Source organism: Papio anubis, chromosome 20, assembly GCF_008728515.1.
Source record: "Papio anubis isolate 15944 chromosome 20, Panubis1.0, whole genome shotgun sequence".
NCBI lineage: Eukaryota > Metazoa > Chordata > Mammalia > Primates > Cercopithecidae > Papio > Papio anubis.
The window spans coordinates 16,356,397-16,383,053 of NC_044995.1; the positions used below are offsets into that span (position 1 = coordinate 16,356,397).

The 26,657-nt window shown below is 53.4% G+C and overlaps 1 protein-coding gene across 1 annotated transcript; it reads right to left on the bottom strand.

Moving 5' to 3' along the window:
* MAP3K10 (mitogen-activated protein kinase kinase kinase 10) lies at positions 1–24,190 on the bottom strand. Its single transcript, XM_021931104.2, has 10 exons — positions 22,742–24,190; positions 16,934–17,114; positions 11,099–11,247; positions 10,434–10,609; positions 9,585–9,831; positions 6,607–6,723; positions 2,611–2,782; positions 2,399–2,511; positions 1,373–2,071; positions 1–610 (listed from the first exon to the last, which is right to left on the bottom strand). Exons 1-10 carry the CDS (start codon positions 23,421–23,423, stop codon positions 288–290), a joined length of 2,859 nt encoding a protein of 952 aa, XP_021786796.2. The 5' UTR covers positions 23,424–24,190; the 3' UTR covers positions 1–287.
* Positions 24,191–26,657: the final 2,467 nt, after the last annotated feature.

Here is a 26,657-nt window from a genome sequence, read left to right on the forward strand (position 1 = left end):
TACGGTAGGGGGCAGGGGTTACCTTTAATGCTCCATTTTGTGCCAAATCCCCCATGATGCCCTGTCCCTGAGTATCCCTGCCCACCCTCTCCCCAGTGCAGGGCGGGCACAGGGCTCCACCCCCTGGGGTACAAAGGAATAAGTTAAGTGTTCCCCCCTCCCTCCTTCCCCAATAAATAGAGTGAACATCCTGCCCAGGGCCTCCCCCGCCTTGTGGCATGGCGGGCTGGGGCGGGGCCTGGGGCGCTACATTCATGGCTGCCCAGGCGGGCGGTGGTGGGCAGGCCTTAGTGGGAGCCGTGGGCCCCACACAGGGGCACTGTGCTGTCCTGGTTCTGCCCCTCCATGTCCATGTCCAGCAGCGTAGGCTGCATGCTGGGGGGCCCAGGGCTCTCCGGAGTGTCTGGCCTGCTGGGAGGCGAGATGGTGAGTGTCCGGCCGAAGGAGACCAGTTTCCAGGGGTCCAAGCGGGGGCGACTGGCAGCCGGCCGAGGTCTCGGGGCAAAGGTCAGGGTGGTGGGGCGGCCTGGGAAATCGGGGGGCCGGCGGCGGGCTGGAAACAGGGCCTGGGGGTCGGGCAGGCGGGGGAAGTCCAGAAGGTCACGAGGGCCTGGTAAAAGAGGTTCAGAGGCGGTGAGTGGGGTGGGGCAGAGGGTGGCATTAAGAAAAGCCCAGAGCTTTTACATGAAAAGCATGAGTTCTGGTTTCTCTCGACAAATCCATGGATCTTGCTGCATCCAATTTCCATCTGCACTGTGGCAGTCCTGGGACCTTGACCTAGGCTGGGACCACTCCCAGCTGCTTGCTCCTCTGGGTGGACCCTGGCATGTTCCTCAACCTTCTGGAGCTGCTGCTTAGCAGCAGCCGCTGGGGCCAAAGCCCTGGTTTTCCCGACTCTCCTGCATTGAGCTAAGCTCACGCACAGACCTCAGGCATGACTTATCTCTGAAGGGGGATAAAAATGGAGCCTCACTGCACGGGTGAGGAGCAAATAAAATAATAACTTACAACAAGCAGCACAGTGCCTGACGTGGGTACTTAATAACACTGCCATGGCCGCATCTCCCACCCAGTTAACAGATGGAGGAGAACAGTGTCTAGGCTGTGTAAGAATTGGCAATAGCCATGCTGGTCACCACTGCTAAAGGCACCTGTCTGGCCTTGTAGGCATCAGTTTGCCACCTGTGTCTCAGTCCCCTGGAGATCCCCAATGCCTCCAGGAGTGAGGGGTAAAGGGACACAGACCCTCCTTCTTCCACAAGAAGCAGGAGGATTGGCTGCCTGAGGGGTCGTGGCTGGGCTGCACTTGCGACCCTGGCAGAGGAGGAAAGAAGAGGTTTTCTGCGGCCTGGGTGTGGGGCACCTCACTCACCAGGGCCATGGCCCGCGGGCTCGGGAGGCCCCCGCTGCCCCAGCGCCCCGTCCGATGGCGTCCGCCGGTGCCCGCGGCTCACGGCGCATGCAGCCGTGACGTGGGTGGGCGTGAGCGACTGGCGGGGGTCCTTCTTGAAGCTCTCCAGCTCCAGGTCCACCAGGGGGTTGGCGCTGGGCGAGGGTGTGGGCGCGGGCGGGGAGGGTGGTGGGGAGGGCGCGGCCGGCGCGGCCTCATCGCTGTCAGAGCGCAGTAGTGAACGCGTGGAGTTGCAGTCAGACACGGACGACAGCGACACGAGGGTGGCCGAGGGCGCCAGGCCCAGGCCGGGGCCCACGTCGTCGCGGCGGCCGTGGGGACGCGCGGGAGGGCTGAGGCCCCGTGGGAAGCGGCCGGCGCGGGGAAAGAAGAGGCCGTCGAGCCAGCGCCGCTGCTCCTCGCCGTCAGCCGCACGCGCCTCGGCCACGTCGGCGCCCAGGCCCACAGCCCCCAGCAGCGTGGCACAGCCTAGCAGCGCCAGGTCGCAGCGCCGCCGGGCACCGTGTCCCCACCGGGCGGGGGGCGCGGTCGGCGTCGGCTCCCACGGCGCCCGCGCCCCCGGGGAGGGCTCGGCGGGCAGTGGCACCGAGAGGTAGGACGGGGTCGAGTAGGGGGAAGGGGGCACGCTGCTGCCTCCGTCCTCCGCCTCCGCGAACTCCTCTGCAACCGGAGAGGGCCATCACTGGGCTGCAGGGCTGACCAGGGCCCCACGGGGACTTGTGGCAAGGGACGACCCCCGATGACCCCTCCAACAGCAAGACCAAGGCCCACGAGCATGTTCTTGAATCTGTCTCCCTGAGAAGCCTCAGAGAAGGGTGGTCCCTGCCCCTGGAAATGACCCCGCACGCCCCAGGGGCTACCATCTCCCTTTCCAGGGAGGCCTCCCACCCACTGGCCCAGTGAAATCTGGTTTCCTCCCTCAGCCCCAGGAGGCTCACCCCTTTGGCCAGGGAACCCCCACCCCCTTACAAGCACCCAGGCTCTTACCCATCTCATTGAGGCTGGCGAAGCCAGGGGCGATGGGTGTGTGTTTGGGGGACTTGCCCAGGTTGGGGGCACTCGATGACCACTGTTTGCTTCCTTCCCCCAGCCCCTTCAGCCTGTGGGGCCCAGGGAGAGTCGGAGACCTCAGTCCTGTGGCCTGGAGCCTGGGAGCTGGGGCTTGGGCACAGGGTGGGCACCGCCACGCCACACCTCACCTCTCCTCTCCTCCCACCCGCTCCTTCTGCAGGGTGGAGCTGGGCCCCCACGTTCGGCCCTTCTTCTTGCCCCCGACCAGTTCTTCCTTCTTTGGGGGCCCACCGCGGCTCCATGTCCCACTTCCTCCACTGCTGCTGCCACTGCTGCTGCCACCACAGTCCACAGGAGTCACTAGGTCCAGAGAAGCCACTTGATTACTGGGTGGAGGGTCTGTCCCCACTGGACTCCCAGCCTCCAGAGCCCCCGGCTCAGCCCCACCCTCCGCCTGGGAGTCCAAGGGCTCTTTTGAACTCCAGTCGTGACCCTCCCTGCTATAAATTCCTCCGTAGCTCCCTACTGCTGTCAGGACAAAGTTCCAGCTCCTCTGCCTGGCACTGAAGGCCATGAGCGGTTCCCTGCCAACTCCTCCAGCCTCCCCTGCTCTTCACAGCCTAACCCTTCCCCATTCATTCCGGCCGGCTGCCTGCACTTCCGGTCTCTAGCTCTGGGTAGTTAGTTTCCTGGGGGTCAGCTGCCTTCATCTCTGTCCCTGCGATGCTCTGGACCTATCTGGTGCCAGTTTGCTGCCATGGTATGGGTATTTGTCTCTGTGTCCCCTGCAGGACTGACCTCCTGGGCCTGGTACAAAGCAGGTGCCCAGACAGAGGGCAGGGGGTCTGTGGGTGGGGACAGTGCTGGGGTGAATGAGGGGCTGGAACTCGGGAGTTAGCCTTTCACCCTTCAGCCCATCAGGAAACTCTGATGACTGTGTCTCTGCCATATAGCCCCGACTGTGGACATCTGTCCCTTCCAAGTCCCCCACCCTGGCCTGGCCTCCATCATCTCACTGCTCTCTCCATCTTTATTTCTTACAGCAGCCAGAGGGAAAAAGGTCAACTTGATTCCCTCAGTGCCTTCCTCACATGGCTCTGGGGGCTGCCCCAGGGCAGTTAAAAGAAAATCCATACCAGGCTAGGTGTGGTGGCTCTCGCCTGGAATCCCAGCACTTTGGGAGGCCAAGGCAGAAGAATCACTTGAGGTCAGGAGTTGGAGACCACCCTGGCCAACATGGTGAAAATCCCATCTCTACTAAAAATACAAAAATTAGCCAGGCATGGTGGTGCAGGCCTGTAGTCCCAGCTACTTGGGAGGCTGAGGCGGGAGAATCGTTTGAACCCAGAGGCGGAGGTTGCATTGAGTTGAGATCGCGCCGTTGCACTCCAGCCTCGGAGAGAGAGCGAGAGCCTGTCTCACCATGGAATACTATGCAGCCATAAAAAGGAACGAGATCATGTCCTTTGCAGGGACGTGGATGGAGCTGGAAGCCGTTACCCTCAGCAAACCAACGCAGGAAGAGAAAGTCAAACACTGCATGTTCTCACTTATAAGTGAGAGCTGAACAAATAGATCACAGGCACACAGGGACGGGAACAACAGACACTGGGGCCTGTCGGGGGGTGGGGTGGGAGGAGGGACAATATTAGGAAAAATAGCTAATGCATGGGCTTACTACCTAGGTGATGGGTTGATAGGTGCAGCAAATCACCGCGGCACACGTTTACCTGTGTAACAAACCTGCACATCCTGCACATGTACCCCAGAACTATAAACAAAAATTAAAAACAAAAAGAATCCATACCAAAGGTGTCAAATGAAAATTAAAAGAAAAGGAAAGAAAAGAAAATCCAGACTCTTATCCTGCCCTCAGGGCGCTGCCTGATCTGAGCCCTGAGAACTCCCTGACCACAAAACCTATGTCCTCCTCCCATTCACTCTGCTCCAGCCAAGCGGGCTAACAAGCAACCCACGCTGCTTCTACCTCCAGCTTTTGCCTTTGCTGCTCCCTCCGCCAGGGGCATGGTGCCCTGAGGTCTCAGCCTGTCTCAATCCTCCGCCTGGGGCATGGTGCCCTGAGGTCTCAGCCTGTCTCAATCCTCCGCCTGGGGCATAGTTCCCTGAGGTCTCAGCCTGTCTCAATCCTCCACCAGGGGCATGGTGCCCTGAGGTCTCAGCCTGTCTCAATCCTTAGAACAAAGGTTCCTGCTCAAACCTCACCTCCTCCCATGGGGCTTCCAGATGTAAAATAGCAACCCTTCTGTGATGGGTAATTTTATGTATCAACTTGACTGGGCTAAAGGATGCCTAGGTAGCTGGTTAAGCATGATTTCTGTGAGGGTGTTTCTGGAAGATTAGCATTTGAATCAGTGGACTGAGTCAAGAGAGATCGTCCTCACCAATGTGGGTGGGCACCGTCCAATCCGCTGAGGGTCCAGATAGAACAAAAAGAGAGTTAGCTTTTTGTCTTTTTTTTTTTTTTTTTTTTTTTTTTTCCTTTTTGTGGAGAACGGGGTCTCGCTATATTACCCAGGCAGGTCTCGAACTCCTGGGCTCAAGCTATCCTCCCGCCTCTGCCTCCCTGAGAGCTGGGATTACAGGCGTGAGCCACCGCGCCCGGCCGAGAGTTAGCTTTTTGTCTAGGGAGGCGGAGGAAGGGTGAGTTTGCTCTCTGCATGAGCGTGGATATCCATCTTTTCCTGCCCTGAGACATCGGACATTGGTACTCAGGTTCTCAGGTCTTTGGACAATTTTTTTTTTTTTTTTGAGACTGAGTCTCACTGTGTTGCCCAGTTTGGAGTGCAGTGGCATGATCTCGGCTCACTGCAACCTCCGCCACCCAGGTTCAAGTGATTCTCCTGCCTCAGTCTCCCGAGTAGCTGAGATTACAGGCACGCGCCACCATGCCTGGCTAATTTTTGCATTTTTAGTAGAGACTGGGTTTCACTATGTTGGCCAGGCTGGTCTTGAACTCTTGACCTCAGGTGATCTGCCTGCCTTGGCCTCCCAAAGTGTTGGGATTACAGGCGTGAGCCACTGTGCTTGGCCAGGTCTTTGGACTTGATTTGGAACTACATCAGATTGCAGGACTTCCCAGCCTCCATAATTGCATGGGCCAATCCCTCATAATACATCTATTTCTTTTGTTTTTGTTTTTAAGTAGAAATGGGGTCTCGCTTTTTTGCCCAGGCTGGCATCGAACTCCTAGGCTCAAGCAATCCTCCCATTTCATCCTCCCAAAGTGCTGGGATTACAGGTATGAGTCACCGTGCCCAGCCAATACATCTCTTTCTATATTTCTTTTTCTTTTTTTTGAGACGGAGTCTCGCTTTGTCGCCCAGGCTGGAGTGCAGTGGCGCGATCTTGGGTCACTGCAAGCTCCGCCTCCCAGGTTCACGCCATTCTCCTGCCTCAGTCTCCAAGTAGCTGGGACTACAGGCGCGCACCACCACGCCCGGCTAATTTTTTGTATTTTTAGTAGAGACGGGGTTTCACCGTGTTAGCCAGGATGGCCTCGATCTCCTGACCTCGTGATCCGCCCGCCTCAGCCTCCCAAAGTGCTGGGATTACAGGCGTGAGCCACCGCGCCCGGCCCTCTTTCTATATTTCTAAACATATGCTGTTGATTCTGTTTCTCTGAAGAACTGTGACTAATACGTCTCCTCTGAGCTCCTTTAAATAATTTATCACTACTAGAAATTATCCTGCGCCCGGGCGCGGCGGCTCATGCCTGTAATCCCAGCACTTTGCGAGGCTGAGGTGAGTGGATCACTTGAGGTTAAGAGTTCGATACTGGCCTGGCCAACATGCTCAAACCCCCATCTCTATTAAAAATACAAAAAATTAGGCAGGTGTGGTCGTGTGCGACTGTAACCATAGCTACTCGGGAGGCTGTGGCAGGAGAATCGCTGGAACCCAGGAGGCAGAGGTTGCAGTGAGCCGAGATTACACCACTGCACTCCAGCCTGGGAGACAGAGCAAGACTCTGTCTCGAAAAAAAAATTATCCTGCTTACAGACTTATTTGTTTACTGTCTGTTTCCCATGATAAGAATGAGGAAAAGGACCTTGGCTTGTCTTCTTTCTTGCTGTAACTCTGGCTTGGTGCCAGGTATAAACATCGTGTGCAAAAATGTTTGTTCACTGACTGACTGACTGGTCAGGGCCTTGGGAGATACTCACGGCGAATGGCCCTCAGCCGGGGGATGATGCTGGGGCTTGCAGGGGGGCTGGCCCCATCCGATCCTTTCCGCTTATCCAGGGTTGGAGAGGCCTGGACTGTGATCTTATGCTCAAAGCCTGCAGAAAGAAAGAGAAGCTTTCCTAAGCAAATGGTTCCAGGGATTACCAAAGGGAAGTTTCCTCTGTAGAAGCAGAGAAGGAATTCTAGAATGGGAACACTGCCATGTTTTTTTTTTTTTGGAGACAGAGTCTTGCTCTGTTGCCCAGACTGGAGTGCAGTGGCCGGATCTCAGCTCACTGCAAGCTCCGCCTCCCGGGTTCACGCCATTCTCCTGCCTCAGCCTCCCGAGTAGCTGGGACTACAGGCGCCCGCCACCTCGCCCGGCTAGTTTTTTGTATTTTTAGTAGAGACGGGGTTTCACCATGTTAGCCAGGATGGTCTCGATCTCCTGACCTTGTGATCCGCCCGTCTCGGCCTCCCAAAGTGCTGGGATTACAGGCTTGAGCCACCGCGCCCGGCCACACTGCCATGTTTCATTCCTTAATGCAGCGGTTCTCACAGTGTGGACCCCAGAACAGTAGCATCACTGTCAGCTGAAAATTTCTTGGCAACGCAAATTCTTGGGCCCTCCCTGAATCAGCAAGTTGCGGTGAGGCTCAGCAATGGAACTGTGGTTTAATAAGCACAAGCACAAGAGCTCTAGTGGACCAAGGACCTAGGCCTCAGTGTCCAATATGGCGGCCAGCAGCTACGTGCAGCAACTGAGCACTTGGAATGTGGCTTGTGCAATGGAGGAATTGGAGTTTAACCTTTATTTATCTAATTTTTAAACTGTATATCTATATAAAAGATGAATTCTCACTGTGGTGCCCAGGCTGGTCTTGAACTCTTGGCCTCAAAAAATCCTCCAGCATCCGCCTCCCAAAGTGCTGGGATTACAGGTCTGAGCCACCATGCCCAGCCAACTCTTTATTTTATTGTAATTACAGTAATTTAAGTTTAAATTTTAAAAATAGGTACTCCATTTGATTATTGGAAACTCATCTTTGGAACAACTTGGGTATGTGTATGTACTTTTTCAACTCTAACTTTTATGAAATCTAAATACAGATCAAATATTTTTGATAGGTCAGGTACAGTAGCTCACACCTGTAATCCCAGCACTTTGGGAGGGCTGCGTAAGCCCGGGAGTTCAAGACCACCCTGGGTAGTATAGCAAGACTCCATCTCAGAAAAAAAAAAATTTTAATGAAAATGTTGTCCAAATTTAGATGTGCTATAAATATAAAATACATCTGGATTTCAAAAATGTAGTGTGAAAAAAGAAGGTAAAATATCTCACAATTATTTTGTATTGATTGCATGGATATATTGGGCTAAATAAAAAATACATATATTTTTTGAGATGCAATTTCACGCTTGTTGCCCAGGCTGGAGTGCAATGGCATGATCTCGGCTCACTGCAACCTCTGCCTCCCACGTTCAAGCGATTCTCCTTCCTCAGCCTCCTGAGTAGCTGGGATTACAGGCGTGTGCCACCACGCCCGGCTAATTTTGTAGTTTTAGTAGAGACGGGATTTCTCCATGTTGGTCAGGCTGGTCTCAAACTCCTGACCTCAGGCGATCTGCCCGCCTCAGCCTCCCAAAGTGCTGGGATTACAGGCGTGAGCCACCACACCTGGCCCAATAACAAATATTAAAATTGACATCTCTTATTTATTTTTGCTTTTATGTGTAGCTTACTAGAAAATTTAAAATTATACGCGTGGCTTGCATTATATTTCCACTGGCCACTGCTGCTTAAGACACTGCTTTCTGGCTTGTAACATCACAGAGAGAGACAACCAGACACTACGTGCTTCCCTCCTGAATGCATTACCTGGGAAGCAGTGTGGGGGAAAATAAAATCAAACCTGAATCTGAATCTGATTAAGTCTTGAGATCCAGTTATTAGGTTGATCCATGTAAACTTCTGTTTTTGTAGGTCAAAAATAATCAAATATCAGCACATATATGTATATCTTAATTACATATTTTGTGACAGCGTCTCGCTCTGTCGCCCAGGCTGGAGTGCAGTGACACAATCTCAGCTCACTGCAACCTCTGCTTTCCAGGTTCAAGCGATGCTTGTGCCTCAGCCTCCCAAATAACTGGGATTAGAGGCACCTGCGCCACCATGCCCAGCTAATTTTGTATTTTTAGTAGAGGTGGGATTTCACCATATTGACCAGGCTGCTCTAGAACTCCTGGCCTCAAGTGATCCACCCACTTTGGCCTCCCAAAGTGCTGGGATTACAGGCGTGAGCCACTGCTCCTGGACAGATTAAAAGATATTTTTAAAGAGCGCTAAAATGGAAAAGAAATTTCAGAAGTGACTGTCCTAAGTATCAAGACAGATGTTCCTCTCAGAGTGTGGTGTGAGGTTGTGTTTGGAGAGGGCAGGTGGAAAGCACTTGGGATGGCTGTGAGGTTCTCTTTGCTTTCATGGGGGTGACTAGAGTAACTCACTTAGCTGTACAGGTTTTTGGTCATTTTCTTTTTTTCTTTTTTTTTTCCCTTAGAGATAGGGTCTTGCTCTGCTGCCCAGACTGAAGTGCAGTGGTGCAATTACAGCTCAGTGCAGCCTCGAACTCCTGGACTCAAGTGATCCTCCCACCTCAGCCTCCCCAGTAGCTCAGACTATAATTGCACGCCAACATGCCCAGCTAATTAAAAAACTTTTTTTTTTTTTTTGGTAAATATGGGGTCTATGTTGCCCAGGCTGGTCTCAAACTCCTGGCCTCAAGTGATCCTCCCACCTTGGCCTCCCGAGTAGGCTGGGACTGCCGGTGCTCGCCACTGCACTGGGCTGATCACTGACTATGTGTGAGATATTTAGCAATAAAAACAAGTTGAAAAAGAAAAGGAAGACATAAATCCTAGGTCAGGGCTGCTCCCAGCAGCCTCTGGGGGGCGCTCTGGGGACACGGGTGGGTACCGGAGGGCAGGCTGATGTGGCTGCCGCCTTCCCGCAGCTTGAGCAGGCGGCTGCGCTTGAAGTTGCCCTTGCGCTTGCGGACCCGGGGCTTCTCCTGGCTCAGTTGGCACATGAGCAGGTGCAGCTCCCTTTCCACGATGTCCATCTCGCGTTCTGCCAGCTCCTGCTCCCGCCGCCGCAGCTGCTCCTCCTGGAAGCGCTGCTCCTGCGCCGCCCGCAGCAGCTCCTCCTCACGGCTCCGAAGCTCCTGGGGAGGAGAGGCGGTGGCTGGGGGAGGGGCTTAGCTGTTCCGCTTCCTGGGGAGGGACCCAGGGCTGCTGGGTCTGGTTGGTGCCTCACTCAAGGGTACCTTGCTGTGGGGCATATTGGGTTCACCATCCGACTCATGCTTTGCTATCCAAGCTGGGTGCCAGGGCAGGGAACTGTGTTAGCCCAAAGAAAGGGGTGCTTTTCTTTCTTAACTCTTCAATTTAGGAAACTTCAGATATCCACAAAAGCAGAGAACAGTGCACCCCCCTGTACCCATCACCCAACTTCAACAATTACCTATGCTTTGCGAATCTTGTATCCCCGTCCTTCTCTCCTCTGGCCCTCTCTTCGTTTCTGCTGTAGTATTTTAAAGCCAACCCCAGACATCATGCAGTGTCACCTGTAAGTACTTCAGTACAGGGTGCCTTTTTCTTATTAATCCACCAACAGGAGGCTGTCTTTTCTTAATATGCAAAAAAGGCTCCCTTAACCCTGCATGGACCCAAAGGCTGGGGTTCAGGGGAGGGGTCTCTGAGCAGCCCAAGGCATCAGAACTCAGGGGTCTTGCTCCATCTTTCCCACCTTGCCCCCTGCCTTCACCTTCTCCTTGGTCCGAAGGTCATCAAACATGTGCTGAATCTCCAACTTCCAGTCTTCCTGCAGTGAGTGGAAGGACTCCAGTGGCATCTGGAACAGGGCTGACTGTTCGATGACTTCAAGCCGCTTCAAGATGCTGCCGAAATCTGGCCGCCCATGGGGGTCTGGGTCCCAGCATTCTGGGGTGGGAGGAGGAAGGACAGTGGTCGGGGGTGGAGGTGTCAGTGGTCACGTTCTGGGAACTCAGCCTGCTCAGAGGAAGGCAGAATTTCTGGGGACAGCAGACAAACAGCTGCTATGGAGCTGAGAGGAAGGGATTCAAAGCCAAGCTCCTGGCCAATTCCACTCAGTGAAATGCTGGGAGAGAAACCCCGGGACCTGCACCCCGAGGAGAAGCTGGTGGTGCAGTCAGGATCACAGTGGAATCCCAGGGCCAAGGAGTCCTAACAGGTGGTCCTGGAGAGCTCTGGGCCTGGCCTGAACAAGGGTTGGGGCATGGGGAATGGAGCCAACCATGGGGAGACTGTTTAGAGTCCAGTGAGTTCTAGTCCCTTCTCCCTCACTCCCAGGCCCACTGGTATGGATGGGTGTGAAGGGGTGAGGTCTGGGCCCACAGGTCCCTGCCACTTCAAGCTGAGCCTACCCTCGCCACAGGGCCCCTGGCTCACCCTCCAGGAGGCGGGCAAAGGGCTCGGGGCACGTGGAGGGAATGGGCAGCGTCAGCTTATTCATAGCCACGCCATACGCCACGGCCAAGGCGTCGATCTCACGGTAGGGAACCTCCCCAGTCAGCAGCTCCCACAGCAGCACCCCGAAGCTGCAGGCAGGGGAGAGGGAGGAGTGATATCACAGCCCACCCCAATCCTCACCTATACCCAGCCCTGCCCTTGGTCCCATGCAGGGCCGCCCTCACCCCAACACCCACTCCTGGCCAATGAGGTCACAAGAACTTGCTTTGACCTCTGTGGCCTTGTTCTCCAATAGATGGGGTGCGCTTGGCTCTCTGATGTCTATCCTTTGCTCGGCTTCTCTTCCCTCTTCCTTACCTGAAAATCTTCAGGTCCCGTGTTCCTACTGGGCAAATCCGTCCTTCTCATTTTTATTTTTGTAGAGATGGAGGTCTCACTATGTTGCCCAGGCTGGTCTCAAACTCCTGGGCTCAAGTGATCCTCCTGCCTCGGCTTCCCAAAGTGCTGGGATTATAGGCATGAGCCACTGCACCCTGCCCAAATCCATCCTGCTCGGCCCTGGCCTTTGATGACCCCTGCGGCCTCACCTCCAAACACTCTCAGCCCATTCTAACCCCAACTTCATCTTGCAGCCACACTAAATACTGAACAGGCCCTGTTCTTTCTAACCTCTGGCCTTCACACATACTGTTTCCTTTGTGGAGAACACTCTTCCCTTGTGTAACTATTTGTCCCTCGAGTCTCAACTCAGGTTGCCCCCCACCCCGCCAAGAAGCCTTCCTTGATTCCATAGCCTCCAAAGCTGGGCCCCTCCTCTATGTTTCCCCAAAACACTCAGCACTTACCTCTAAAAACCAGCTAACATTATTTAACATTTATAAAGTGCTTACTGCAGGCCAGGCACTGTGCTAGGCACTCGGTAATCCTCACAACAGCCCTGTAAGGCAGAAGGATTTGGTATGACCCCTGCTTTATCTGATGAGCAGGTACAGGCTCAGAGAGGTAAGGGGCTTGCCCGAGGTCACACAGCTAGTGAGTGGTGGAGCCACACCTGGACTCAGGTCTGCCTGCTGCCCTGACAGTGCCCTCAGTGGCTCCATGGTACCAGGGCGTGCGTCACTGTGCTGTGGTCCCTACGAGGCTATCTTCCCCTGCAAACTCGACATCCTCCCAGATCCTGATGGCCATTCTGTGTGGTGTTTATTCTGGAGTAGATCCCTGGTCTCCCCCACTATCCACTCATGCATTCATTCAACATATATATATATATTTTTTCAGACAAAGTCTCTATGGCCCAGGCTGGAGTGCAGTGGCATGATCTTGGCTCCCTGCAACCGCCGCCTCTCAGGTTCAAGTGATTCTTGTGCTTCAGTCTCCCAAGTAGCTGGGATTACAGGTGCGCACCACCACCCCAGCTAATTTTTGTATTTTTAGTAGAGATGGGGTTTCGCCATGTTGGCCAGGCTGGTCTCCAACTCCTGACCTCAGGTGATCCACCCGCCTCAGCCTCCCAAAGTGCTGGGATTACAGGCATGAGCCACTGTGCCCGGCCCATTCAACGTATACTTATTAAGTGCCTACTGTGTGCCAAGCACCATTCTAGACACTGGGAAGAGATAGACACAATCACTGCCCCCATGCAGCTGGCAGCCTCCCATTCTTCAGTGACAGTGCTGGTGAACTGAGCTGGCCACATGCTGCCTGCATGAATTTTCCATTCATTTTTTGCAGCTAAGCATGTCCACATGACCACAGTTCTGGTGCATGGGATGTAGGAGGGAGTGTAGTAGGCAACTAGCTTCCAGGAAGTGTCCTTAAAAGGAAGGGGTGCCTGGCCGGGCGCGGTGGCTCATGCCTGTAATCCCAGCACTTTGGGAGGCCAAGGCAGGTGGATCACAAGGTCAGGAGATCGAGACCATCCTGGCTAACATGGTAAAACCCCATCTCTACTAAAAATACAAAAATTAGCTGGGTGTGGTTGCGCATGCCTGTAGTCCCAGCTACTCAGGAAGCTGAGGCAGGAGAATTGCTTGAACCCCAGGGGGCGGAGCTTGCAGTGAGCTGAGATCACGCCACTGTACTCCAGCCTGGTGACAGAGTGAGACTCTGTCTCAAAAAAAAAAAAAAAAAAAAAGCTGGGCATGGTGGTGGGCGCCTATAGTCCCAGCTACTTGGGAGGCTGAGGCAGGAGAATGGTGTGAACCTGGGAGGCAGAGCTTGCAGTGAGCTGAGATCGTGCCACTGCACTCCAGCCTGGGCAACAGAGCAAGACTCAGTCTCAAAAAAAAAAAAGAAAGAAAGGCTGTCCTTTTTCTCTTTTCCCCTTCCTATGGTTGGAATGTAGACATAAAAGCTGGACCCTGGGGTGTAGGGGGAAGGGGAGGGAGAGCATTAGGACAAATACCTAATGCACACGGGGCTTAAAACCTAGATGATGGGTTGATGGGTGCAGCGAACCGCCATGGCACACGTACACCTATGTAACAAACCCTGCACGTTCTGCACATGTATCCCAGAACTTAAAAAAAAAAAAAAGGCTGGAGTCTGGAGCTAGGCACAGTGGCTCATGCTTGTAATCTCAACACTTTGGGAGGCCAAGGCAAGAGAACCTCTTGAGCCCAAGAGATCAAGACCAGCCTAGGAAACAAAGTGAGACCTCATCTCTGCAAAAAGTTAGCCTGGCACGGTGGCATGCCTGTAGTCCCAGCTACTAGAGAGGCTGAGGTGGGAGGATCACTTGAGCCCAGGAGGTTGAGGCCGCAATGATTTGTGATGTCATCACTGTACTCCAGCCTGGGTGATAGAGCAAGACCCTGTTTGGAAAAAAAAAAAAAAAAGCCGGGCACAGTGGCTCATGCCTGTAAACCCAGCACTTTAGGAGGCCCAGGTGGGCAGATCACGAGATCAAGAGATCAAGACCATCCTGGCCAATATGGTGAAACCCATCTCTACTAAAAAAAACAAAATAAAATAACAAAAATTAGCCGGGCATGGTGCCACGCGCCTGTAGTCCAAGCTACTTGGGAGGCTGAGGCAGGAGAACTGCTTGAACCCAGGAGGCAGAGGTTGCAGTGAGCCGAGATCACGCCACTGCACTCTGGCCTGGGCGACAGAACAAGACTCCATCTCAAAAAAAAAAAGAGATGTGGGAATCTGCTGGAGCTCAAGCAGTCATTTTGGATCATGAAGTAAACTTGAGAATGGAGACCACACAAGGTGGGGGAAAAAACAGTGGTTTATAACTGGAGGGGAGCATGATCCTCCCCTCTTTCCCATGTCCCTGGAAACCTATGGGGGTATTTTGATTGTTATAATGACTGGGAGTGTTACTGAAGTTTGTGGCTGAGAGGTGTGGATATCCTGCATCCTGGTAAGTACAGGACAGGACCATGCCAGAAAGATTTAGCCTGACCAGCCAGGCATGGTAGCTCATGCCTGTAATCCCAGTACTCTGGGAGGCCAAGGCGAGCAGATCACCTGAGGTCAGAGTTCAAGACCAGCCTAGCCAACATGGTGAAACCCTGTCTCCACTAAAAATATAAAAAATCGGCCGATGCATGCCTATAATCTCAGCTACTTGGGAGGCTGAGGCACGAGAATCACTTGAATCTGGGAGGAGGAGGAGGTTGCAGTGAGCCGAGATTGTGCCATTGCACTCCAGCCTGGGTGGCAGAGCGAGACTCTGTCCCAAAAAAAAAAAAAAAAAAAAAGAAAAGAGAGAAAAAAAAAGGTAACACAAATGAATGCCTGACGTACAGCCAGTTGGAAATTCTCCCAAAGGGCTGCTCTGCTCTAGGCTGAGCTGGAGACTTCCTGTCTCTGTCCCATACCCATTAAGTTGCTGCTCGGACAATCTGGAGCCTCAGCTGGGAATTGACGGGAACAGTAAATGGGGAGACCCAGGTCTGGCTCCAACCAAGCAGAAGGTCCTAGGTTGAAAGTCTCCACGGCCACCATCAACTCTCACTGGTGACAGCAACAGTCCCATCATTGGCCGTCTCTACCTAACAGTCAAAGGAGCTTTTAGTTTTTAATTTTTTTTTTTTTTAGATGGAGTCGTGCTCTGTCGCCCAGGCTGGAGTGCAGTGGTGCCATCTCAACCTCTGCCTCCTGCAGTCAGGCAATTTCCCTGCCTCAGCCTGCCGAGTAGCTGGGACTACAGGCACCCGCCACCACGCCTGGCTAATTTTTGTATTTTTAGTAGAGATGGGGTTTCACCATGTTGGCCAGGCTAGTCCTGAACTCCTGGCCTCAAGTGAACCGCCCAGCTCGGCCTCCCAAAGTGCCAGGATTACAGACGTGAGCCACTGTGCCTGGCAGAATTTTTGTATTTTTAGTAGAGATAAGATTTCACCACATTGGCCAGGCTGGCCTCAAACTCCTGGCGTCAAGTGATCCACCCACCTCGGCCTCCCAAAGTGCTGGGGTTACCAGCGTGAGCCACCATGCCCAACCTCCAAAGAAGCTTTTATTTACTTCCTTTTACAAAAATTAATTTAAAAATTTCTTTTTCATACAGATGGGGTCTCACTATGTTGACCAGGCTGGTCTCAAATTCCTGGCCTTAAGCGATCCTCCCACCTTGGCCTCCCAAAATACTGGGATTATAGGTGTGAGCTACCACGCCATTCAGACGTGGCTCCTCATGGCCTCCTACTTCATTAGAATAAAACCTGAAGGCCACTCCCTCACCCACAGGGCCTTCCAGCTCCCTCTCCTACATCATTTCCTACCTCTCTCTGCCTTGCCTGCACAGTGGCAGCCACGTGGGCCTTGTTGCTGTTTCCGGAACACACCACGCTCACCTCAGCACCTCCTTTCGGGTACCTGCTCCCCCTGACTGGGCAGCTTCTTCCCCCAAACTTCTCGTGGCTGGTTCTTTTTTGCCACTTGGAACTCAGATGAAGTATCATTTCTCAGATTGCTCAGAGAAGCGTTCCCAAAAGTAGTCTTCCAGCCCTCAAAGCGCCTTCCTCTCAGCCTCCTCGTGCTTCCTACTAACACTTTTTTCTGGTGTACTTAATTATCTTTAAAAATTTTAATTTTCTTAAAAACAGCTTTATAAAAAAGAGCTTCTTGTATCTTTATTTACTTACTATTCCTGAGGGCAGGGATTGTGTCTATTTTTCTTCGCTGCTATATCCCTAGAACCCGGTGCAGGTGGATCAATGAATGAATGAGTGAATTCATCATTTTCCCGTCTAACAGATGGGACGGTGCATGGGCTCGTGTCTGAGGGGCTTTCAGTGCTGGCATCTACATGCTGTCTCTATGCCTCTTTACATTTTTTCTGTTTTTGGAGACACAGTCTCGATCTGTCACGCAGGCTGGAGTACAATGGCACGATCTCAGCTCACTGCAACCTCCGCATCCTGGGTTCAAGTGATTCTCCTGCCTCAGCCTCCCGAGTAGTTGGGACTACAGGCACCCGCCACCATGCCCAGGTAATTTTAGTATTTTTAGTAGAGACGGGGTTTCAGCATGTTGGCCAGGCTGGTCTCAAACTCCTGACCTCAAGTGATCCACCCACCTCGGCCACCCAAAGTGCTGGGATGACAGGTGTGAGCCACTGCACCCGGCCTTGTCTCTAGATCTTATGAATTTTTTATTCTAATCCAATGTGCCCCCTAGTTGCCATTTGTGCTAGCTGAACAGGTAACCGGCACTTGTCTGGTGGTGGCCTGACCTTGCCAGCAGGCCCCTTTGTCAGACTGAGATCCTGGCTTCAGCAGGAGACCCTCCCTCCCACTCTGCCCTCACCCCTTCCTCCCTCCCTCACTCCGCAGAGGTCATCCCGGCCGCGCCTTTCAGCACCTCCAGACATCACTGCTTTTGGAGAAGAGGGAGAGACGGATAACCTCCGGAGCCATCCAGGCATAGGTCCCCGCGGCGCTCATCTTGGTGGTCTTGTGCCACTCGCGGGCGAGGCCAAAGTCTGTGATCTTGAGCACCGTGTCTGCGAGGTTGTGGTTCTCGATGGCCTCCAGGATCAGGACTGTGGGGTGGGAAGAAAGGTGGGTCACCCCAGACTTGCCGTGTTGCAGACCCAAGTGTTCCGGCCCACTGCCTCAGTCAGAAACACGCCTCTCCTCTCACTGCCTCAGGCTGCTCCACTCTGTGGCAGCTCCTTTCCTGGCCTGGAACATCCATGAGCCCCTCCACCCAGGTCTAATCCCTGTCCCAGGCTCCCATGAGGGAGTAGGGAGCTCCTCTTGTGTCCTCTGCCCTCCTGACTCTGTCCTGGGCTTTGGGGAGCTCCATGAATGGTCGAGAACCAACAGCCAAGGCTGAAGGAGGTCACTTGAGCCCAGGAGTTCGAGACCAGCCTGTGCAACATAGCAAGACCCCATCTCTACAAAAAATTTTTAAAAATACCTGGTTGTGGTGGTGCGTGTCTATAGTCCCAGCTACTTGGGAGGCTGAGTTGGGAGGATCACTTGAGCCTGGGAGGTTGAGGCTGCAGTGAGCCATGGTCTTGCCATTGCACTCCAGCCTGGGCAACAGATTGAGACCTTGTCTCAAAAAAAAGAAACAACAGCCAAGGTCTTGGTCATCCAGGCCTTGAGTTCCCAGTTATCCTGGAAGCAGGAACTGCAAACTGTGGGCAGAAGGGAGGAACGTGGCTTCCCCACTGTGTCTGTCACCCCTGTGGCACACTGCAGTCAGGGTCCCAATTCTACCCCTTCCCGTGTCCACACTCTTTGCCATGAGACTTTGCCATTCTTTCTGCTAAAGAGGCAGAGTATGGCCGGGCATGGTGGCTCACACCTGTAATCCCAGCACTTTGGGAGGCTGAGGTGGGTGGATCACTTGAGGTCAGGAGTTTGAGACCAGCCCGGCCAACATGGTGAAACCCCGTCTCTACTAAAAATACAAAAATTAGCTGGGCATCATGGTGCTCACCTGTAATCCCAGCTACTCAGAAGGCTGAGGCATGAGAATCGCTTGAATCTGGGAGGTGAAGGTTGCAGTGAGCCAAGATCACGCCACTGCACTCCAGCCTGGGTGACAGAGTGAGACTCTGTCTCGGAAAAAAAAAAAAAAAAAAGAAAAAAAAAAAACGGGCAGAGAGCACCTTGACTCTGGCTCAGCCGTATCCATATGACTTGCTTTGGCTAAGAATGACAGGGTGCCAATTCCAAGCCGAGGCCTCGCATGTCTGCGGGCCCTCTTGCACTTGTCTGATCACCATGACAACATGCCTCAGCTAGCCTGCTTGTCCAAGAAGATGAGAGCTACTTGGAGCGAAGCCTCTCCAGCTGAGCCCAGCCTCCATCGGTTTACCCTCCAGCTGGTCCACAAATGCACCAGCAGTAATAAACAATGGTTGTTTTAAGATGCCGAGTTTTGGGGGTAGCTTATTACACAGCATTATTGTGACAAAATCTGACTGATGTATTCCCTAAACGTACTGGATGGTTCCAGCTTACTTTCTACCAGGGTTGTCACTAACAGTGATGAGGATCATGGCTAGTGTTTGTACTGTGCTAAGCTCTCTATATGAATTGACTCACAAACGACCTCCCTCTTCTTTTTTTTTTTTTTAAAAAAAAGAGACAGGGTTGGCCAGGAGCAGCGGCTCACACCTGTAATCCCAGCACTTTGGGAGGCCAAGGCAGGTAGATCACTTGAGGTCAGGAGTCCGAGACCAGCCTGGCCAACATGGTGAAACCCTGACTGTACTAAAAATACAAAAAGTAGTTGGGTATGGTGGCAGGTGCCTATAGTCTCAGCTACTTGGGAGGCTTTGGTGAGAGGATCACTTGAACCTGGGAGGTAGAGGTTGCAGTGAGCCAAGATCGCACCACTGCACTCCAGCGTGGATGACAGAGCGAGACTCCATCTCAATGAAAAAAAATAAAGAGACAGGGTCTTTTTCTGTCACTCAGACTGGAGTGCAGTGGTACGATTATGGCTTGCTGTAGCCTCAAACTTCTGGGCTTAAGCAATCCTCCAGCCATGGCCTCCCAAAGTGCTGGGATTACAGGAGTAAACCACTGTACCCAGCCACAACCCATTTTTCTTGACTAGCCAACAGAGGCTCAGAAGTCACTTGGCCAAGAGATCACATGGTTAGAAGATGGCAGGACAAAGGCTTGAATTACTTTTGTCATCAGAGCCCAATTTAACTGCTGGGATATTTTGCTACCTTCCATCACACAGAGGCCCCAACGTATACAGCGTGCTGCCTGGGTTTGAATCTCAGCTCTGCTTCTTCCTAGCTGCATACCCTTGTACAGTTTACTTTAATCTTTACAACGGGACTTCTCCTCTGTTAAATGGGGCTGGTAACAGAATTTACCTTCTACCGTTACAGTAAACATTTATTGCCTGAAACAATAGGGCCTTTAAAAGTGTTACCTGTTATTATTAGTGTGTGATGTTGCCATAATTGCTCTGAATTTCTCCACCTTTCTCTTTTGCCATTCCTGGCTACTTACCAGTCATAATAATTAAGGTAGTTCTACTATCATGCCCACTTGGCAGATGAAGGAACTGAAGGTGGCAGAGATTGGCAAATCACCCAGGGTCACACAATTGATAATCCTGCCCATCCTTTAAAGCCGAGCTTCAGACTGGGCACGGTGGCTCATGCCTGTAATCCCAGCACTTTGGGAGGCCAAGGCAGGTGGATCATCTGAGGTCAGGAGTTCGAGACCAGCCTGGCCAACATGGCGAGACCCCTGTCTCTATTAAAAATACAAAAATTAGCCAGGTGTGGTGGCGCACGCCTGTAGCCCTGGCTACTTGGAAAGCTGAGGTGGAAGAATCACTTGAACCCGGGAGGTGGAAGGTGCAGTGAGCTGCGATCATGCTACTGCACTCCAGCCTGGATCATAGACTGAGATGACTCTGTCTCAAAAAAAAAAAAAAAAGTCCAGCTTCAATGCCACCCCCTCCTGGAAGCACGCCCCCACCCTGTAAATTCCTAGCCTGTGACTCCACCTCTGCAGAAGCTTTCCCTTCTTAAGTCCCCACCTCTCCTGTTTGTGTCGAAACCCTGTGAGAGAGGGAACATCTCATGGTTTTATGCTTTATTTCTGTATTTCCCAGGATGGGCCTAAGTCAGTCCCCCTTCAAAATCTGTATGTGATCATGTCACTCCCTGCTTCAAATCCTCTAATGGCTTCCACTACATCAAATAAAATACCCCAAGTCCTCGCCATGGCCCCCAAGGTCCTATGTGATCTGGCTCCTGCCTGCCTTTCTGATCTTACTTCCTCCCATCTCTGCCTCAATGCCTGCTGTTCTGGTCTTGCTATTCTCCAATGAGCCACACTCACTCCCACTTCAGGATATACGCCCCACTGTTCCCCTTCCCCAGATCTTTGGAAGGCTGGGTCCCCTTTGTTCAGGTCTCTGCTCAAATGTTGCCTTCCCTGACCGCCCAATGTAAAGAAACCCTCTGCTCCAGCCTTTGCCTTAGTCCATCGAGAGCCCCTGATACTCTCTGAAATTTTGGTATCCATCTATTCATCATTTTTTCCTGTTCACCGGAATATAAATTCCATAATGGGGGGAGGGGGAAATCTTGCCTTGTTCACTTCTGTAATCCCAGAGCTGAGGACAGTGCCTAGTACAGACTAGGCGCTGAATAATTACTGGTGGAATGAACCAATGAATGAATGACGGCAGGTGAGGAGCTCCTTAGGGTAGGATGAGTGGGGAAGCAGTGCTGCGGAGGCACTGTGTCCTCTGTGTCTGGCGCAGAGCAGAACCATCACCCAGGAGGAAGCCCTGGCCATAAGAGGCCCGCTGACTCTTTGGCCAGATAACATTGGCTACCAAAAACCTGGGGGTGTGGGGCGTGCTGTCAATCAGCAGGGGCGAGGAAGGACCGAGAAGCCCCAGCCATCAACAGGAACATGCTGGGTGGCCCTGCCTCCATTTACCCAACATTTCAGAGGTGCTGGGGCATAAGCATCAGTTCCCCAGACATGGCACCAGCCCTGGCACATCGTAGTCATGTATTAGCTCTTTTTTTTTTTGAGATGGAGTCTTGCTCTGTCGCCCAGGCTGGAGTGCAATGGCGCGATCTCGGCTCACTGCAACCACCACCTCCTGGATTCAAGCGATTCTTCTGTCTCAGCCTCTGAGTAGCTGGGATTACAGGTGCACGCCGCCACACCCAGCTAATTTTTGTATTTTTAGTAGAGACGGGGTTTCACCATATTGGTCAGGCTGGTCTCAAACTCCTGACCTCAGATGATGCACCCACCTCGGCATCCCAAGGTGCTGGGATTACAGGCGTGAGCCACTGCACCCAGCCAAGCTCTCTGTTGATACACAAATGTCAGGCTTGGGAGGCAAGGAAGATGCAGTCCCTCCATTCTAGGGGCTTACAACTGCTATATGTGAGGGAATAGCAATATATTCATAAAAATAGTGGGATGGATTAAAGTAAATTTCAAGATGACAGAAATCAGGAGATGAGATGTGGGTGTTGAGAGCAAAGGGGGCACCCTCACATTTCAGGGCTTAAGTGTGAGTGATGTGAGGGCCGGGGACACGCTGGCTTCCTCCACTGCTGATGCCTCTGCTTAGCACATGATCTGGCCTGGTAAATACCAAATGGAAGAATTAACAAATAAATGAAGAAATGAAAGGGAGTGAGATGGGGCAGAGCAAGAATGGGAGAGCCAGGAATGTAAGATTTTTTTCTTGCTGTATCCCTGGGACAGGGTCTGGCACACAGCACTCTGGAAATATCTGTGGAATGAATGAATGAAATTGCTAATCTGTGAGTACCTTCAGGGCAGAAACCATGGCTATCTTAGTCCCAGTTGGGCTCCTACTTAATAGGTGCTCAGTTAATACTTGCTGACGCCACATGAAGCTCCTTGATCTAGAAATGAGTCCGGTAGAACGTTCCCTTCTACCTGGCTCCATTATTTATTCAACCAACCAATCAACTTTGGAGAACCTGTCAGGCCGCCTGGAAGCTTTTATATAAGCCACATCCATTTAATTCCTCCCTCATCTTTTCCAGTTTGCCTTGGCCAGCTGGGCCTATGAAGACTCCAGGAAATGGTTCTCAACTGGGGGGTGATTCTGCCCCCCAGGGGACATTTGCAATGCCTGGAGACATTTTTGGTTGTCATAGCTGGGGATAGGGGGCAGGGAATGCTAATGGCATCTAGTTGGAAGAGGCTGAAGATGCCGCTAAGCAACTCACAATTCACAGGACAGCCTCTACAACAATGATCCGGCCTCAAGTGCCAATAGTGCTGGGGTTGAGAGACACTGACTCCAGATGGGGTAGCCTCTTTTTGTCTCTGCCTGGTGGACTCTGGCAGCATGGCTGGATGGCGAGCACCTTGAAGGCAGGCACTGCATCTGTCCTGTTCACACAGGAACACAGGTGTTCATGGATACATGTTTATTGAGCGATTGTGACTCTGCAGCCTGGGAGGCAGTTAAGTCCTTCAACCTTTCTGAGCCTCCTTTTTCTCCCTTAAGGCCGGCAAGGCCTACCTCACCTTCATCCTGAAGGTATCATACTGCTGCCCCTTTTCGCTCCAGGCACAGTGTCATCTGGTGTCCCTCACCCTGTTTCCCACCACCTAGGCCTGGCCTCCAGAGGTTCTGTGGAAGGAATTTTGGGGAGAGGACACCACTTACTGTTGATGGACTTGAGGTCCCGGTGGATGATGGGCACAGGGGCACCATTGTGTAGGTAGTTCATGCCCCGGGCCACCTGCACAGCCCAGTTGACCAGCACGTGAGGTGGCACCCGGCGACCTGCCAGCACCCTGCTCAGTGCGCCACCCCGGGCATACTCCATCACTAGGCAGAGGTGTGGGGGGTTGAGGCAGGCGCCCCTAAGGGCAATGATGTTGGGGTGCTGCAGGGCTCCAAAGAGCCGGGCTTCCTGGCACACCTGCTCCGCTGTCACTGCCGGGTCCTTCTCAGGGTCCAGCCGGGCGGCCTTGACGGCCACCTCCTCGCCACGCCACAGAGCCCGATAGACCTTGCCAAAGCCCCCCACACCGATGATCTCCTCTAGCTGCAGCTCGTGGAAGGGGATCTCCTGGGGCAGCTGGAGGCCCGCGGGTGCAGCACCAGCGCCGGGAGCCACGTAGTTGCTGGGGAAGACGCCCACGCGGCCGCTGGGGAGCTGCCCGGTCCACCAGCCCTCATCGCCGGACACCGCACAGTCTTGGGAAAGCACCTGGACGCGATCGCCCCTCCGCAGGGTCAGCTCCTCGTCGCCCGCCGCCTCGTAGTCGAACACCGCGGTCCAGACGGGCCCCGCGGGGGTCGTGCCCCACTCCTTGGCCGCCACCCCCTCCTCCTCCTCCATGGGGGAGGGGCCGGGGGCTGCGGGAGGCCGCTTCACACAGGCTGCCCGCGGGATGCAGAGGGCGGGCCCCGGCGGTTGGGATGGAGGGCAGTCCCTGCGGTGTCTAGGGGGCTCCTGAGGGCCATGGCTGGGGCACCCTCCGCAGGAGCAAGAAAAAAACCCCTTTCAAAGGGCAGGCTCGACCCTTCCGATTTGGCTGTCCGGGCGGGGCGCGGTGGGAGTGGGGCGGCAGGTTCACCTGTGCCTCCCAAACGGCAGGTGACTAAGAGGGCCTGGCCGCGCGGCTCTCGAATGCCCACCGGGGTCCGCCGGTGGGGGACGAGGGCGAGGGCGGCAGGCAGTCCCTGTTCCCCGCGCCGCTCACCCCGCGCAGCTCCACCGGCGGCCCCCGGCTCCGCATCCCGGGCCACGACTGCCGGGCCGGGCGGGGGTGGCGGGGCCCCTGGGGCGGCCGCCCCGGGTCGGGGTGGCGCGCCCCTCGGCCTCCTCACGCGCGGGGCAGTCGGGCGGCCCCCATCCTTGGCACCGGCCTCCCGGTCGGCCCCAGCCCCTGCCCCCGCCCGTGCTGCTTCCCGGGGCAGCCGGCGGGGCCCGAGTGACGTGTGGGCGCCGCCGCCGCGGTGCCGCCTGGGAGTTGTAGTCTCCGGCCATGCGGCCTCGGGGCCCGGCCCTCAGCGCCCCGCCGCAGAGCCCCGCGGCCAGCCTGGGGCCGCACTGGACATGACACCCCACGGGGCCGAGGGAGTCCTCCCGGGGAGATGAGCCCGGCCTCGGCCCCTCCTTCGGACGCGGCGTAGCCGGTGCCCAGGGCTGGGGGAAGCGCTCCTCACAGACCCTGCTGGGGCCGCGGGCCAGGATAGGGTGCATTGCAACGGAAGGGATTAGCAACGCGAAAAATAGGAGCTGCAAGCATGACGGTGACTGCCCAGAGCTGCGAACGCAGCCTGGACCCGGTCCCTGAGGCAGGACAGTCCCTCGGACCCCCGAGCCGAGATGCACGCTGGGAACTGTAGTCCGCGCGGGGACCTGGCGCTGCAGGGGGCGGCCCCCAAACCGCGGGCTGCGGGCGTCGGCGGGTGGTTGGACCAAGTAAGGGGTCGGGCCGGTGGCGGGACCCTGCGGGGAAGATGGGGCTGGGAGGATGTGTTTAGTGCCTCTGGGGATGTCACAGCCACGTCTGCTTTCCCCACCAGCTCTGGGTTCCTCTGCTGAAGTCAGAACTGCTCTTGAGAGTCCCCGATTCCTATTTTATAGGAGTTTCAATTTCGGGGAGCTTAATGTGCATGTTGTGTTCAGTGCTTTGTACACGTGGTATCGTTAAGTCTTCACAAAGAGCCCCATTTTACAGATGACTCATAGAGAAGTGAAGTCATTTGCGCAAGGCTACGGAGCTATAAATGGCAAAGCAAGAATGAAAGGCAGTTTTAAAAACTAACAACCAGGCCGGGCGCGGTGGCTCACGCCTGTAATCCCAGCACTTTGGGAGGCCGAGGCGGGCGGATCACGAGGCCAGGAGTTCGTGACCAGCCTGGCCAGCATGGTGAAACCCCGTCTCTAATATTAAAAAAAAAAAAAAAAAATTAGCCGGGCGTGGTGGTGTGCGCCTGTAATCCCAGCTACTCCGGAGGCTGAGGTAGGAGAATCGCTTGAACCCGGAAGGCAGAGGTTGCAGTGAGCCAAGATCGCGCCACAGCAGTCCAGCCTGGACTACAGGGCGAGACTCCGTCTCAAAAAAAAAAAAAAAGAAAAAATTAACAACCATCGCCATGATTAACAATAATAACAAAAACACTCCCTTTCCAGTTGAAGAATGAGGAAAATGGGTCCCGCAGAGGTTCCGTGACTTCCTCAAGACCTCTAAGCTTTTAAGAGGCAAAATTCTGGGTCTTTTTACTTGGCTTCCCCTGAGTGGTATGGGGTCTAGAGGGAGGAGAGAAGAAGAGGAAATAAGAGAGGCTCTAGTGCCCGAACTCCAGAGAACTGCCTCTCAGGCTCCTTGGGAAATCGTTCCACGCTCAGAGGGAAGTGGGTTACCTGGTCTCCCGGCTACCTAGCAGGGACACTTGGAACATATCAAAAATGCTTGTTGGAAGAGAGAGCCCCAGCTTCATTCTGAGTATAAGTGTTTCTGCTATAACCTGCTATATGCATTCTTAAAAAACCTTCAGTTCTTCAAAACGGTGCACTAAAATTAACAAGACTTCATGGAAAAAATAGTTAGAGACAGATTGCTCAAAATACATGCAACTGGCTGGGGATGGTGGCTCATGCCTGTAATCCCAGCACTTTCGGAGGCCGAGGAGGAAGAATCGCTGGAGTCCAGGAGTTTCAGACTAGCCTGGGCAACATAGGGAGACTCTGTCTCTGAAAAAAAAAAAAAAAAAAAAATTAACCGGGTGTGGTGTTGCACACCTGTGTTCCCAGCTACTTGGGAGGCTGAGGTATAGGGGGATTACCTAAGCCCAGGAGGTCGAGGCTACTGAGAGCTGTGATCGGGCCACTACACTACAGCCTGAGAGACAGAGCTAGACCCTGACTCCAAAAAAAAAAAAAAAAAAAAAGAAAAAGAAAAAGAAAAAAAGGAAAGTAAAAATAAAAACCTGTATACATCTTTTTTTATTTTTTATTTTTTATTTTTGAGATGGACTCCCGCTCTGTCGCCAGACTGGAGTGCAGTGGCACGATCTTGGCACACTGCAACCTCCAACTCCCTGGTTCAAGTGATTCTCCTGCCTCTGCCTCCCAAGTAGCTGGAATTACAGGTGCGCACCACCGTGCCCAGCTAATTTTTGTATTTTTAGTAGAGACAGAGTTTCACAGTGTTTGCCAGGATAGTCTCCATCTCCTGACCTTGTGATCCTCCTGCTTCAGCCTCCCAAAGTGCTGGGATTACAAGTATGAGGCACCGTGCCTGGCCTCTTGGATACAACTTTATATTCAGAGTGCTACAAAACCAATAATGATGTTAATAGGAACAGTAGAATAGGTAAATTTCCATGAGCATTTGCTTTGAGCAGCACTTTGCAGCCTTGAAGGCTGGGGCTTGTGCTTCCTCCTTGGGGATGCTGGTCTGGAGATATTAACTATTGATGGGGATTGTTTTCATCAAAATTCAAAAATGTGATCCAAGGTGTGATCTTTTTCATTAATCTGTTATTTTAATATGGGAGAAATATATTTGCAATTTCTTCATCTGCATTCATGGCTTTGCCCTATGCATAACATTGTGACAAA